The 11,952-nt window shown below is 44.2% G+C and overlaps 1 protein-coding gene across 5 annotated transcripts in view; it reads right to left on the bottom strand.

Moving 5' to 3' along the window:
• Window positions 1-719: 719 nt before the first annotated feature.
• The window catches only part of GRAMD1A (GRAM domain containing 1A), a 234,874-nt gene continuing 223,641 nt past the window's right edge, over window positions 720-11,952 (bottom strand). For all 5 annotated transcript variants that reach the window (XM_088480865.1, XM_088480864.1, XM_088480866.1 and 2 more), the window contains 2 exons: window positions 5,611-5,731; window positions 720-3,003 (listed from right to left, as the gene is read on the bottom strand). In XM_088480865.1, coding sequence (XP_088336991.1) covers window positions 2,917-3,003; window positions 5,611-5,731 — 208 coding nt within the window. In that variant the 3' untranslated portion in view covers window positions 720-2,916. The remainder of the gene's footprint in view (window positions 3,004-5,610; window positions 5,732-11,952) is intronic.

The raw sequence follows: 11,952 nt of genomic DNA, 5'->3' as shown, positions 1-11,952 counted from the left end.
GAGGGGTAGAGCTTATAACATGGCAAATAAAAAAGGTGCCTCTTCTCCTGGCGAAGAGTTTATCTCATCAGAATAAAATAAATAAATAATTAAAATTATATAGTAAGGTGATTTGCTGTGGAGGGTCTGCATAGGAGGTTGAACCAGGACCATTATGCAAATAAGGCAAGAACTTTGCCTCATGCAGATGCATCCTGGGGGGCTGCTGAGATGAAGTTCTCACCTTGTCTCCTGGACCCTAACATGCTCTCTGCACCTCCCCCAGTGCTCCAATTACCAGCTACTTTGTAATTGATTGCAAAAGAAGAATACTGTAGAAAGACATGAGTCTCATGCAATCACTGTAGTGCAATAATGACAGAGTGAGAGAAGTGTGACAGAAGAGGGGGTATGAAGTGTTAGGACATGAGAGGGAGAGGAAGTATGAGGAGCATGGGCAGAAGAGGGGGTATGAAGTGTTAGGACACGAGATGGAGAGGAAGTATGGGCAGAAGAGGGGGTCTGAAGTGTTAGGACATGAGAGGGAGAGGGAGTATGAGGAGTATGGGCAGAAGAGGGGGTATGAAGTGTTAGGACACGAGAGGGAGAGGAAGTATGAGGAGTATGGGCAGAAGAGGGGGTGTGAAGTGTTAGGACATGAGCAGAAGAGGATGTATGAAGTGTTAGGACATGAGAAGGAGAGGGAGTATGAGGAGTATCGGCAGAAGAGAGGGTATGAAGTGTTAGGACATGAGAAGGAGAGGAAGTATGAGCAGAAGAGGGGGTATGAAGTGTTAGGACATGAGAGGGAGAGGGAGTATGAGGAGTATGGGCAGAAGAGGGGGTATGAAGTGTTAGGACACGAGATGGAGAGGAAGTATGGACAGAAGAGGAGGTATGAAGTGTTAGGACACGAGAAGGAGAGGAAGTATGGGCAGAAGAGGGGGTATGAAGTGTTAGGACACGAGAGGGAGAGGAAGTATGGACAGAAGAGGAGGTATGAAGTGTTAGGACACGAGATGGAGAGGAAGTATGGACAGAAGAGGAGGTATGAAGTGTTAGGACACGAGAAGGAGAGGAAGTATGGGCAGAAGAGGGGGTATGAAGTGTTAGGACACGAGAGGGAGAGGAAGTATGGGCAGAAGAGGAGGTATGAAGTGTTAGGACACGAGAAGGAGAGGAAGTATGGGCAGAAGAGGGGGTATGAAGTGTTAGGACACGAGAGGGAGAGGAAGTATGGGCAGAAGAGGGGGTATGAAGTGTTAGGACACGAGAGGGAGAGGAAGTATGGACAGAAGAGGAGGTATGAAGTGTTAGGACACGAGATGGAGAGGAAGTATGGACAGAAGAGGAGGTATGAAGTGTTAGGACACGAGAAGGAGAGGAAGCATGGGCAGAAGAGGGGGTATGAAGTGTTAGGACACGAGAGGGAGAGGAAGTATGGGCAGAAGAGGGGGTATGAAGTGTTAGGACACGAGAGGGAGAGGAAGTATGGACAGAAGAGGAGGTATGAAGTGTTAGGACACGAGAAAGAGAGGGAGTATAAGCAGAAGAGGGGGTATGAAGTGTTAGGACACGAGAGGGAGAGGAAGTATGGGCAGAAGAGGGGGTATGAAGTGTTAGGACACGAGAGGGAGAGGAAGTATGGACAGAAGAGGAGGTATGAAGTGTTAGGACACGAGAAAGAGAGGGAGTATAAGCAGAAGAGGGGGTATGAAGTGTTAGGACATGAGAGGAAGAGGAAGTATGGACAGAAGAGGGGGTATGAAGTGTTAGGACACAAGTGGGAGAGGAAGTATGGGCAGAAGAGGGGGTGTGAAGTGTTAGAACATGAGAGGAAGAGGATGTCAGTGTGGTCGTTCTTGCAGGCAGTGGATGGCAACCAGAGGTGAGTGGTAGGGGTTCGGTGTACACCCCTGGGCTGCACAAGTAACCAGGGCTCACAGTCCTAGCTCACAGGGCTGCAAAGCTCTCAGCATAAAACTAACTAAGTGCTTTCTACAAATAATACCTTGGTGAAGTTCTACATTCCCTTGCGGAAAACGAAGGGGTGCTGTTGTTCCTAATCAGGAATGTGTTCAAGATCAAAGGTCAGAATCACAGTGCAGGTGTGGAGTTAGTAACCCCCCCCCCACCCGCAGGCCAGACTGTGGTTAGTGTCTCTCAATCTACTTAAAATATATTCAACTAGAAAGACAAAAATCTCAAAACTGAATGCTAAAGCTTAATCATTCCGATAATCAACGGTGCCTCTAAAACCTCAATATCATGGAACACCCATGATAACAGTATCGCTCTTGCACTATGGAAAAGGCCAAACTGAGAAGTTCCAGGTAGTCTAGTAACTCCGTTTTAAAAGGAATGCCATAACTGCATTATGGGAAACCCGCCCCATAGCAATCACAATAATCCATATTGTCCGTGGCACCCCATGACAGAGGGCGAACGCTGTAACTGGTCATCGGCACATTAATCACGAGTCTCTATGTTCAATGACAGCTGATAATTAGCAAAAATAAGTTGAGGATCACGTTCATTCCCTACGATATTACAGCTCTCCTAAAGAAAAGAGGCACAACCATCTCCAAGGCAAATTTTTTCCTTTTGATGATCCACTCGCCGGTTTTGTCCTTTAAATGGCAGAAAATGATGGTTCTCTCATCCTTGAAAAAGCGGCTCTATGACACTACCAGAATGCAGTGTATTCCTTATTATTATCACCAATCAGACGTGTATCCTAACAACTCCTATCCATGAAGGGAGCTAATATCCAGCAAGATATTCTCTACAGGTGCGAGTGCTCAGCACTCAAAACTGTACAGGTGCCCAGGTTATCGCTCTGTCGTCCTAGAGCACAGGCTCCCCCTGGTGCTGGCCAGCAACGTGTTCTCTCCCCTGCAGAGATGACCCACAGGAAGTATTTGTAGCAGTTGTTTGTCATGACAGAGCATCTTCCTCGTGAGGTTCTGTGGTGGGGTCACTCAGCAAGACCCCCTGCTGCAGCCTTTGCAAAGACGATCTCATCTGGAGAACAAGAGGGGACATTACACAAATTATTTATATATATATATATATATATATAATATATATATATGCACAAGGTGGCGGGTTTTACCTAGTCCTTCGACACTCCCGCGCCCCCCAGTATAATCCACCACTTTCCCCCAGTGCCCCACACAGCGACGGTTCCTCCCTTCCTGCTGTGGCTGCTATAATAAAAGAAGAGGTGGCTTCACACTGGACGCACTTTCAGCTAATGACACGTCAGAAAGCCGCAAGGGGAGGGGTTTTCGCTCCCTGGGGTTGCCATTAGCAGATAGAGCGCTTCCAATGAGAAGCCTCTTCTGCTTTTATTATAGCAGCACTATTCGGCTTCTAGGGACTGCATCTGAATAAGCCCCTAGTGCCAACGCTTTTTTTTACTGCGCATGCACGAGGCTTGATCGTGTTTTTTTTTTTCCTCAATCTTTTTTTCATGCACAATGGATAGGGGCTCGCCTGGGGGGCGTGGATGCTGCAGCCGGGCAGCCCCTCTACAGGAAGAAGATAACAACTGCCGCTGAATACAGATGTATCCCTTCTAACTGTTGCTTCAGTCAAATAGCTCATATGAAGATGGGCGGTACAACTGCGCTCTCGTTGACCAGGGGGTGGTGTGTTGTGGTTTCGGGGTGCTGCACCTTTGTGTGGGAGTACCTTCATTTTCATACGCCAAATAGCTCGCCAGGTCACAGGCGTCTCGGCCGTGCCAAGAGCAATTTTTCGTTCAAAATGTGCATCTTACTCGCACAGCTAGAAACACATAGAAGTGATAAAACTACATTACTAGCTTACACCGATCAATTCAGTGTGCAACATTTGAACATCTGTGTGTCTGAATCAGTGTAAGAAGGGCTTCGATGGAGGGACTGCGGCTTTTCCTCACGCCAAATTCCGTAACGCGTCATCTGTTACTTTTTACGTGTGTAAAACCAATTAATTTGCCATTAAAGTCAGTGATGCGACGAAAACGGAAAATGTTAAAAAATATACTGTATGCTGCTCCTTTCGGGGCATCGCAGGCTTGCGCCATATGGTGTACAGACAACCAGTAAGTAAGGACACATCTGTACCGTTAGAAAACAATACACCGACCAATGACATCTGTTATATTCCAGATATTTCTCCTTAGGGTGATTTTCTGTGATTTGGAAAAACAATCTACTAAAACATAATTAAAAATGGCCTTCGGGCCTGATTCAGAGCCGCTCGTAAGCGGCCGCTTGTTCGTTCCGAGCGATGTTCGCACAACTGCGCATGCGTATGGATTGTAATACGCATGCGCGAACCAGTCAGTGCGGACGAAAATCGTGAGCTCGCTAAATAGCGAATGCCTGCTATTTTGAGTGACAGGAGGAGGCGTATGTTGGTGGTAACAGGGTAAAGGTGCTTGAAAACGGGGAGTGGAAATCAGAACGCAGGTGTGCCTCAAGGTCAAAACGGGCGTTTTAAGGGTGTGCATAATTAATAAAGCAGCGTCATCGACCACGTCACTTGGTTGTTTTATAGTCAGAACTGCTCGCATGATTGCGGTAGGAAAAACCAACCACAAGAATAGCGAGCAGTTCATACGCCGTCCGATGTACTCGATTAATCTAATAAATAGCGGACATGACGTATGATGCGAGCGGCCAGGGGGCGTTTTTTTCAAAATTACGTTTGCATGTTTTGTTCGCTCGTTCAGACATAGAGGCGTGAACAGACCGCAAAGAGCGAACGGTTAATTTAAATAGCCACCCCTTTTTTCTGAATGAGTGAGCGCAAATAGCGTCTGGCTCTGAATCAGGCCCTTTGTTTCTTCACAGTAGTTATGATGTAGAGTTTAACTTTAAAACTTGCCCACTGGAGTAGGCGCACACTTACATCTGTATTTCAGGTTACATAAGCAATGTTAAATCTAAGTTACCGATGCATTCAGGCAAATACATGAAAAGCTTCAACTCTACAACTATACTCATCATGGGTAGGCGCAGAATTACGCTTGGAAAGAGGGTCTTTAAAAAAAAAAAAACAACAAATAAGACGCACCTCAAACTTCTCGGAGATCAAGGAACTGCAAATGCTAAGTACGAGAAGCTTAAAACACTTAGGCAATAAAGCAGTGTCATAACTTTTATGAAACACGCAAAAATTAGGCAATGCACATAGGCTTGCGTCCAGCTCTAAGCGACTCCCCCTGCGAATGTAACAAGATCGCTGATGAGCATCAATTTTGACCATTCTTTAATTCTGGTTTTTTTTGGAACTCGGGGGCTAATTCAGTGGTCTGGGAGCGATGCCGAGTCTTTGTATGCAGTGGTTTGGATTTGCGAAGACGCTAGTGGGCGTTCCAATACACATCCAGCCAGCTGCGACATATGCATGATTTCACAAAGCCGCTGTATACAAATCGGAAGCAGCGGCAGCATTAGCGCCACCTCTAAGTCAGGCCCTCAGTTGGTAATGAGATCCCATACCTATATGTATGATCTCCTACAAAAAATATTTTATATAATTAGTACATTTCTAAGTTATCCGTTTTGTATTTACTAGGAGCCCCAGTATCTTATAAGGGACAGCAAACATGTCAGAAGAGTGGGAGAATGCCCTCACCTCATCCAGCAGCTGTACGGACGCCCTCAGAGTCTCCTTCCATTTGTGCACCTCTGTGCCGTGGAAACGTTTCTGCAGCTCGAGAATCTCTGCCCAATCCGCGGACGTCTGCGGGAACCTCCTAGGAACGCAGAAACCGTCAGCTCACAAGAAACCAGTCAGTAGAAAATCTAATCAGAGACGGGACTTTGCGGCAGTTTGCGTTGATCGCGGTTCTCCGCTTCATTAGCTGGTTCAGCGCTGATTACATCAATTAAAATGTTGCCGCACTTTTCAGCTTGTTTCCCAAAACGGGGACTAACTAAAAGGCAAGATTATTTTTACAGGTGCCTACACACTTGGCGATGTGCTCACGGTCCCACATCGTTCCCGAATTCCCCCTGAACCCTCCCCAGCAGCTCCCCGGCAGTCGTGGGCACGATTTGGTGCTAAAAACTGTCCAATGTGACAAACGATCTATCGTGCCTCCTAACTATTCCAGCGCATCGTGACTGAGATGGTCAGATCTGCCCTACAGCACGGCAGATCTGAAGATGCGAGGTACGATCTGCGTGGACACGCATCGCATCATGAGTGGACACTCACGATTTGGGCATATTTTACACGATTTGTCATCACGATTCGTCGGAATCGGGCAAATCATGTAAAAAAATCGCCAAGTGCGTCGGCACCTTTAGTGTTTATGTTGCCCAATGCAGAATTCTGCATTTATAAAATCATAAATAGCAGCTGTGCCAGGGCCGAAACTAGGATATCTGTCACCTGGCGCAAGGCAGCAATTTTGCGCCCCCTCCCTTCCCGTCCCTGGATTTTGTCCTTGCTCCTCCATAAGGCAGTGCATTACTCAGACGTCCCTGGTATAGTGACTTACATTATTCCCCACACCATAATGCCCATTACACATTATGCCACACACTGTAATGCCTATTACCAAAGTGCCACTTACATATTTGCCTGACACCATTTTATGCCCTACAGTAATGCTTCTAATTACTTTAAAATTACCTGCTTGTTGCCATGGGGTTCCATGCTCGTTGCCATGGGGTTCCATGCTCAGCCAGGGTGGTTTATGCTCGTTGCCAGGGGGGATTAAGGGAGAAGATGCATCTCTCAGCATCTCTCCCTGCAGCGCCAGCGTTCCCGGCCCTTACGGGAACGCTGTGTGCATTGCGCTCTGCTAACAGACACTAGAGGTCCAGTAGGACCTCTAGCATCTGTCTCTTCCCTGGCGGCGGACATTTTTTGATGGCCGTTTTCAGCAGAGTCCATGCGGACGGCTAGTCCGCATGGAATCTGCTGAAAACGGCCATCCAAAAATGGCCGCCGCCAAGAAAGAGACAGACACTAGAGGTCCAGTAAGGACCTCTAGTATTAGTCTCCTCTTCGGCGGCGGCGGCCATTTTCAGATGGCAGAGTCTGCTTTTTCACCCCCCCGCAATCCCCTCCCGGTGCACGTGCACCTCTAGCCCCCCCCTAGTTGCGGCCCTGGCTGTGCACATACACACTAAACTATAATCTCATCCATTTCCTCTCAATTCAAGTTTATTATCAAATAAGTGGAGTTTTAATACACAGTGGCAAAAAAGAAAGGAAAATGAAGAAGTAAAAAGAACCATTTCTGTGTTAGCAAAAGAAATAAAATCTGATGACGCTGATCAGCGTTGTCCTACACACAATTACTGATTCAGGTTCACACTCCGATTGCAGCAATGAAAGAAGAGGAATCTGTATCCTCCAACCATAACCTTAAACTAAATTGCGCTATGCTGAGTGCCTGATTAATAAGTGAAGTCTGGTTTATAAATTAACACATTTATTCTTAAATTAAAACCACATACTATCAAAATTTGTACACAAACAAATCTTCATCAGACAACCAAAATAAAAAATATTGATAAATAATTAAATAATTGTAAATAAATAATAAATCATATATATGAAATTAATATATTGAATAAGTAAACAAGTACTTCTGATTGCTGATTACTGTGCCCGCTGATAATCATCCAAAAATATATTGTTGTGTCAAATCCAACTCCATTTATAACTCAGAATATCCCATCAATGTATCAACTAATATAGAGACACACTGTTGCAAAAGCAGACTAGTGAATCTTGCAATATGGTGTTTTTGGATGATTATCAGCGGGAAATACATTTACACTGAGGATATTCCGCTTCCAGAGGGTGATCAATTTGTCTGGGCCAAATGCAATCAGAATTACATGTTTACTTATTAAATATATTAATTTCATATATATGATTTATTATTTATTTACAATTATTTAATTATTTATCAATATTTTTTATTTTGGTTGTCTGATGAAGATTTGTTTGTGTACAAATTTTGATAGTATGTGGTTTTAATTTAAGAATAAATGTGTTAATTTATAAACCAGACTTCACTTATTAATCAGGCACTCAGCATAGCGCAATTTAGTTTAAGGTTATACATTTCTGTGTTACCCTGCTGAGCTCCGCTGTTCTAGTATAGTACTGCGCTGTTCTAGAATAGTGCTCCGCTGTTATAGGATAGGATAGTACTGCGCTGTTCTAGAATAGTGCTCCGCTGTTATAGGATAGGATAGTACTGCGCTGTTATAGGATAGGATAGTACTGCGCTGTTATAGGATAGGATAGTACTGCGCTGTTATAGGATAGGATAGTACTGCGCTGTTATAGGATAGGATAGTACTCCGCTGTTATAGGATAGTACTCCGCTGTTATAGGATAGGATAGTACTCCGCTGTTATAGGATAGTACTCCGCTGTTATAGGATAGTACTGCGCTGTTATAGGATAGGATAGTACTCTGCTGTTATAGGATAGTACTGCGCTGTTATAGGATAGGATAGTGCTGCGCTCTTATAGGATAGTACTCCGCTGTTATAGGCTAGGATAGTACTGTGCTGTTATAGGATAGTACTCTGCTGTTATAGGATAGGATAGTACTGCGCTGTTATAGGATAGTACTACGCTGTTATAGGATAGGATAGTACTGCGCTGTTCTAGAATAGTGCTCCGCTGTTATAGGATAGGATAGTACTCCGCTGTTATAGGATAGTACTGTGCTGTTATAGGATAGGATAGTACTGCGCTGTTATAGGATAGGATAGTACTCCGCTGTTATAGGATAGTACTGCGCTGTTAAAGGATAGGATAGTACTGCGCTGTTATTGGATAGGATAGAACTCCGCTGTTATAGGATAGTAATGCGCTGTTATAGGATAGGAAAGTGCTGCGCTCTTATAGGATAGTACTCCGCTGTTATAGACTAGGATAGTACTGTGCTGTTATAGGATAGTACTGCGCTGTTATAGGATAGTACTGCACTGTTATAGGATAGGATAGTACTGCGCTGTTATAGGATAGGATAGTACTGCGCTGTTATAGGATAGGATAGTGCTGCGCTCTTATAGGATAGTACTCCGCTGTTATAGGCTAGGATAGTACTGTGCTGTTATAGGATAGGATAGTACTGCGCTGTTATAGGATAGTACTCCGCTGTTATAGGATAGGATAGTACTGCGCTGTTATAGCATAGGATAGTACTGCGCTGTTATAGGATAGGATAGTACTGCGCTGTTATAGGATAGGATAGTACTGCGCTGTTATAGGATAGTACTGCGCTGTTATACCATAAGGATAGTACTGCGCTGTTATAGGATAGGATAGTACTGCGCTGTTATAGGATAGGATAGTACTGCGCTGTTATAGGATAGGATAGTACTGCGCTGTTATAGGATAGGATAGTACTCCGCTGTTATAGGATAGTACTCCGCTGTTATAGGATAGGATAGTACTCCGCTGTTATAGGATAGTACTCCGCTGTTATAAGATAGTACTGCGCTGTTATAGGATAGGATAGTACTCCGCTGTTATAGGATAGGATAGTACTGCGCTGTTATAGGATATTACTCCGCTGTTATAGGCTAGGATAGTACTGTGCTGTTATAGGATAGTACTCTGCTGTTATAGGATATGATAGTACTGCGCTGTTATAGGATAGTACTACGCTGTTATAGGATAGGATAGTACTCTGCTGTTATAGGATAGGATAGTGCTGCGCTGTTATAGGATAGGATAGTACTCCGCTGTTATAGGATAGTACTGCGCTGTTATAGGATAGGATAGAACTCCGCTGTTATAGGATAGTACTGCGCTGTTATAGGATAGGATAGTACTCCGCTGTTATAGGATAGTACTGTGCTGTTATAGGATAGAATAGTACTGCGCTGTTATAGGATAGGATAGTATTCCGCTGTTATAGGATAGTACTGCGCTGTTATAGGATAGGATAGTGCTGCGCTCTTATAGGATAGTACTCCGCTGTTATAGGCTAGGATAGTACTGTGCTGTTATAGGATAGGATAGTACTGCGCTGTTATAGGATAGTACTCCGCTGTTATAGGATAGGATAGTACTGCGCTGTTATAGCATAGGATAGTACTGCGCTGTTATAGCATAGGATAGTACTGCGCTGTTATAGGATAGGATAGTACTGCGCTGTTATAGGATAGGATAGTACTGCGCTGTTATAGGATAGTACTGCGCTGTTCTAGTATAGTGCACCGCTGTTATAGGATAGGATAGTACTCCGCTGTTATAGGATAGTACTCCGCTGTTATAAGATAGTACTGCGCTGTTATAGGATAGGATAGTACTCCGCTGTTATAGGATAGGATAGTACTGCGCTGTTATAGGATATTACTCTGCTGTTATAGGCTAGGATAGTACTGCGCTGTTATAGGATAGTACTCTGCTGTTATAGGATAGTACTGCGCTGTTATAGGATTATGATAGTACTCCGCTGTTATAGGATAGGATAGTACTGCGCTGTTACAGGATAGTACTCCGCTGTTATAGGATAGGATAGTACTGCGCTGTTATAGGATAGGATAGTGCTACGCTGTTATAGGATAGTGCTACGCTGTTATAGGATTTGATAGTACTCCGCTGTTATAGGATAGTACTACGCTGTTATAGAATAGGATAGTACTGCGCTGTTATAGGATAGGATAGTACTCCGCTGTTATAGGATAGTACTGCGCTGTTATAGGATAGTACTGCGCTGTTATAGGATAGGATAGTGCTGCGCTCTTATAGGATAGTACTCCGCTGTTATAGGCTAGGATAGTACTGTGCTGTTATAGGATAGTACTCTGCTGTTATAGGATAGGATAGTACTGCGCTGTTATAGGATAGTACTACGCTGTTATAGGATAGGATAGTACTCTGCTGTTATAGGATAGGATAGTGCTGCGCTGTTATAGGATGGGATAGTACTCCGCTGTTATAGGATAGTACTGCGCTGTTATAGGATAGGATAGTACTCCGCTGTTATAGGATAGTACTGCGCTGTTATAGGATAGGATAGTACTCCGCTGTTATAGGATAGTACTGCGCTGTTATAGGATAGTACTCTGCTGTTATAGGATTAGGATAGTACTCCGCTGTTATAGGATAGGATAGTACTGCGCTGTTACAGGATAGTACTCCGCTGTTATAGGATAGGATAGTACTGCGCTGTTATAGGATAGGATAGTACTGTGCTGTTATAGGATAGTGCTATGCTGTTATAGGATAGGATAGTACTGCGCTGTTATAGGATAGGATAGTACTGCGCTGTTATAGGAGAGGATAGTACTGCGCTGTTATAGGAGAGGATAGTACTGCGCTGTTATAGGATAGGATAGTACTGCGCTGTTATAGGATAGGATAGTACTGCGCTGTTATAGGATAGGATAGTGCTGCGCTCTTATAGGATAGTACTCCGCTGTTATAGGCTAGGATAGTACTGTGCTGTTATAGGATAGGATAGTACTGCGCTGTTATAGGATAGGATAGTACTCCGCTGTTATAGGATAGTACTGCACTGTTATAGGATAGGATAGTGCTGCGCTCTTATAGGATAGTACTCCGCTGTTATAGGCTAGGATAGTACTGTGCTGTTATAGGATAGGATAGTACTGCGCTGTTATAGGATATTACTGCGCTGTTATAGCATAGGATAGTACTGCGCTGTTATAGCATAGGATAGTAATGTGCTGTTATAGGATAGGATAGTACTGCGCTGTTATAGGATAGGATAGTACTGCGCTGTTATAGGATAGTACTCCGCTGTTATAGGATAGGATAGTACTGCGCTGTTATAGGATGGTAATGCGCTGTTATAAGATAGTACTGCGCTGTTATAGGATAGTACTCCACTGTTACAGGATAGGATAGTACTGCGCTGTTATGGGATAGGATAGTACTGCGCTGGTATAGGATAGTACTGCGCTGTTATAGGATAGGATAGTACTGCGCTGGTATAGGATAGTACTGCGCTGTTCTAGTATAG

This window comes from Taudactylus pleione, unplaced genomic scaffold (genome assembly GCF_031769625.1).
Source record: "Taudactylus pleione unplaced genomic scaffold, aTauple2 ptg000257l, whole genome shotgun sequence".
Taxonomy (NCBI): Eukaryota; Metazoa; Chordata; class Amphibia; order Anura; family Myobatrachidae; genus Taudactylus; species Taudactylus pleione.
Note: the sequence above shows the minus strand (reverse complement) of the source record. Positions and strands in the feature narration are given on the sequence as shown.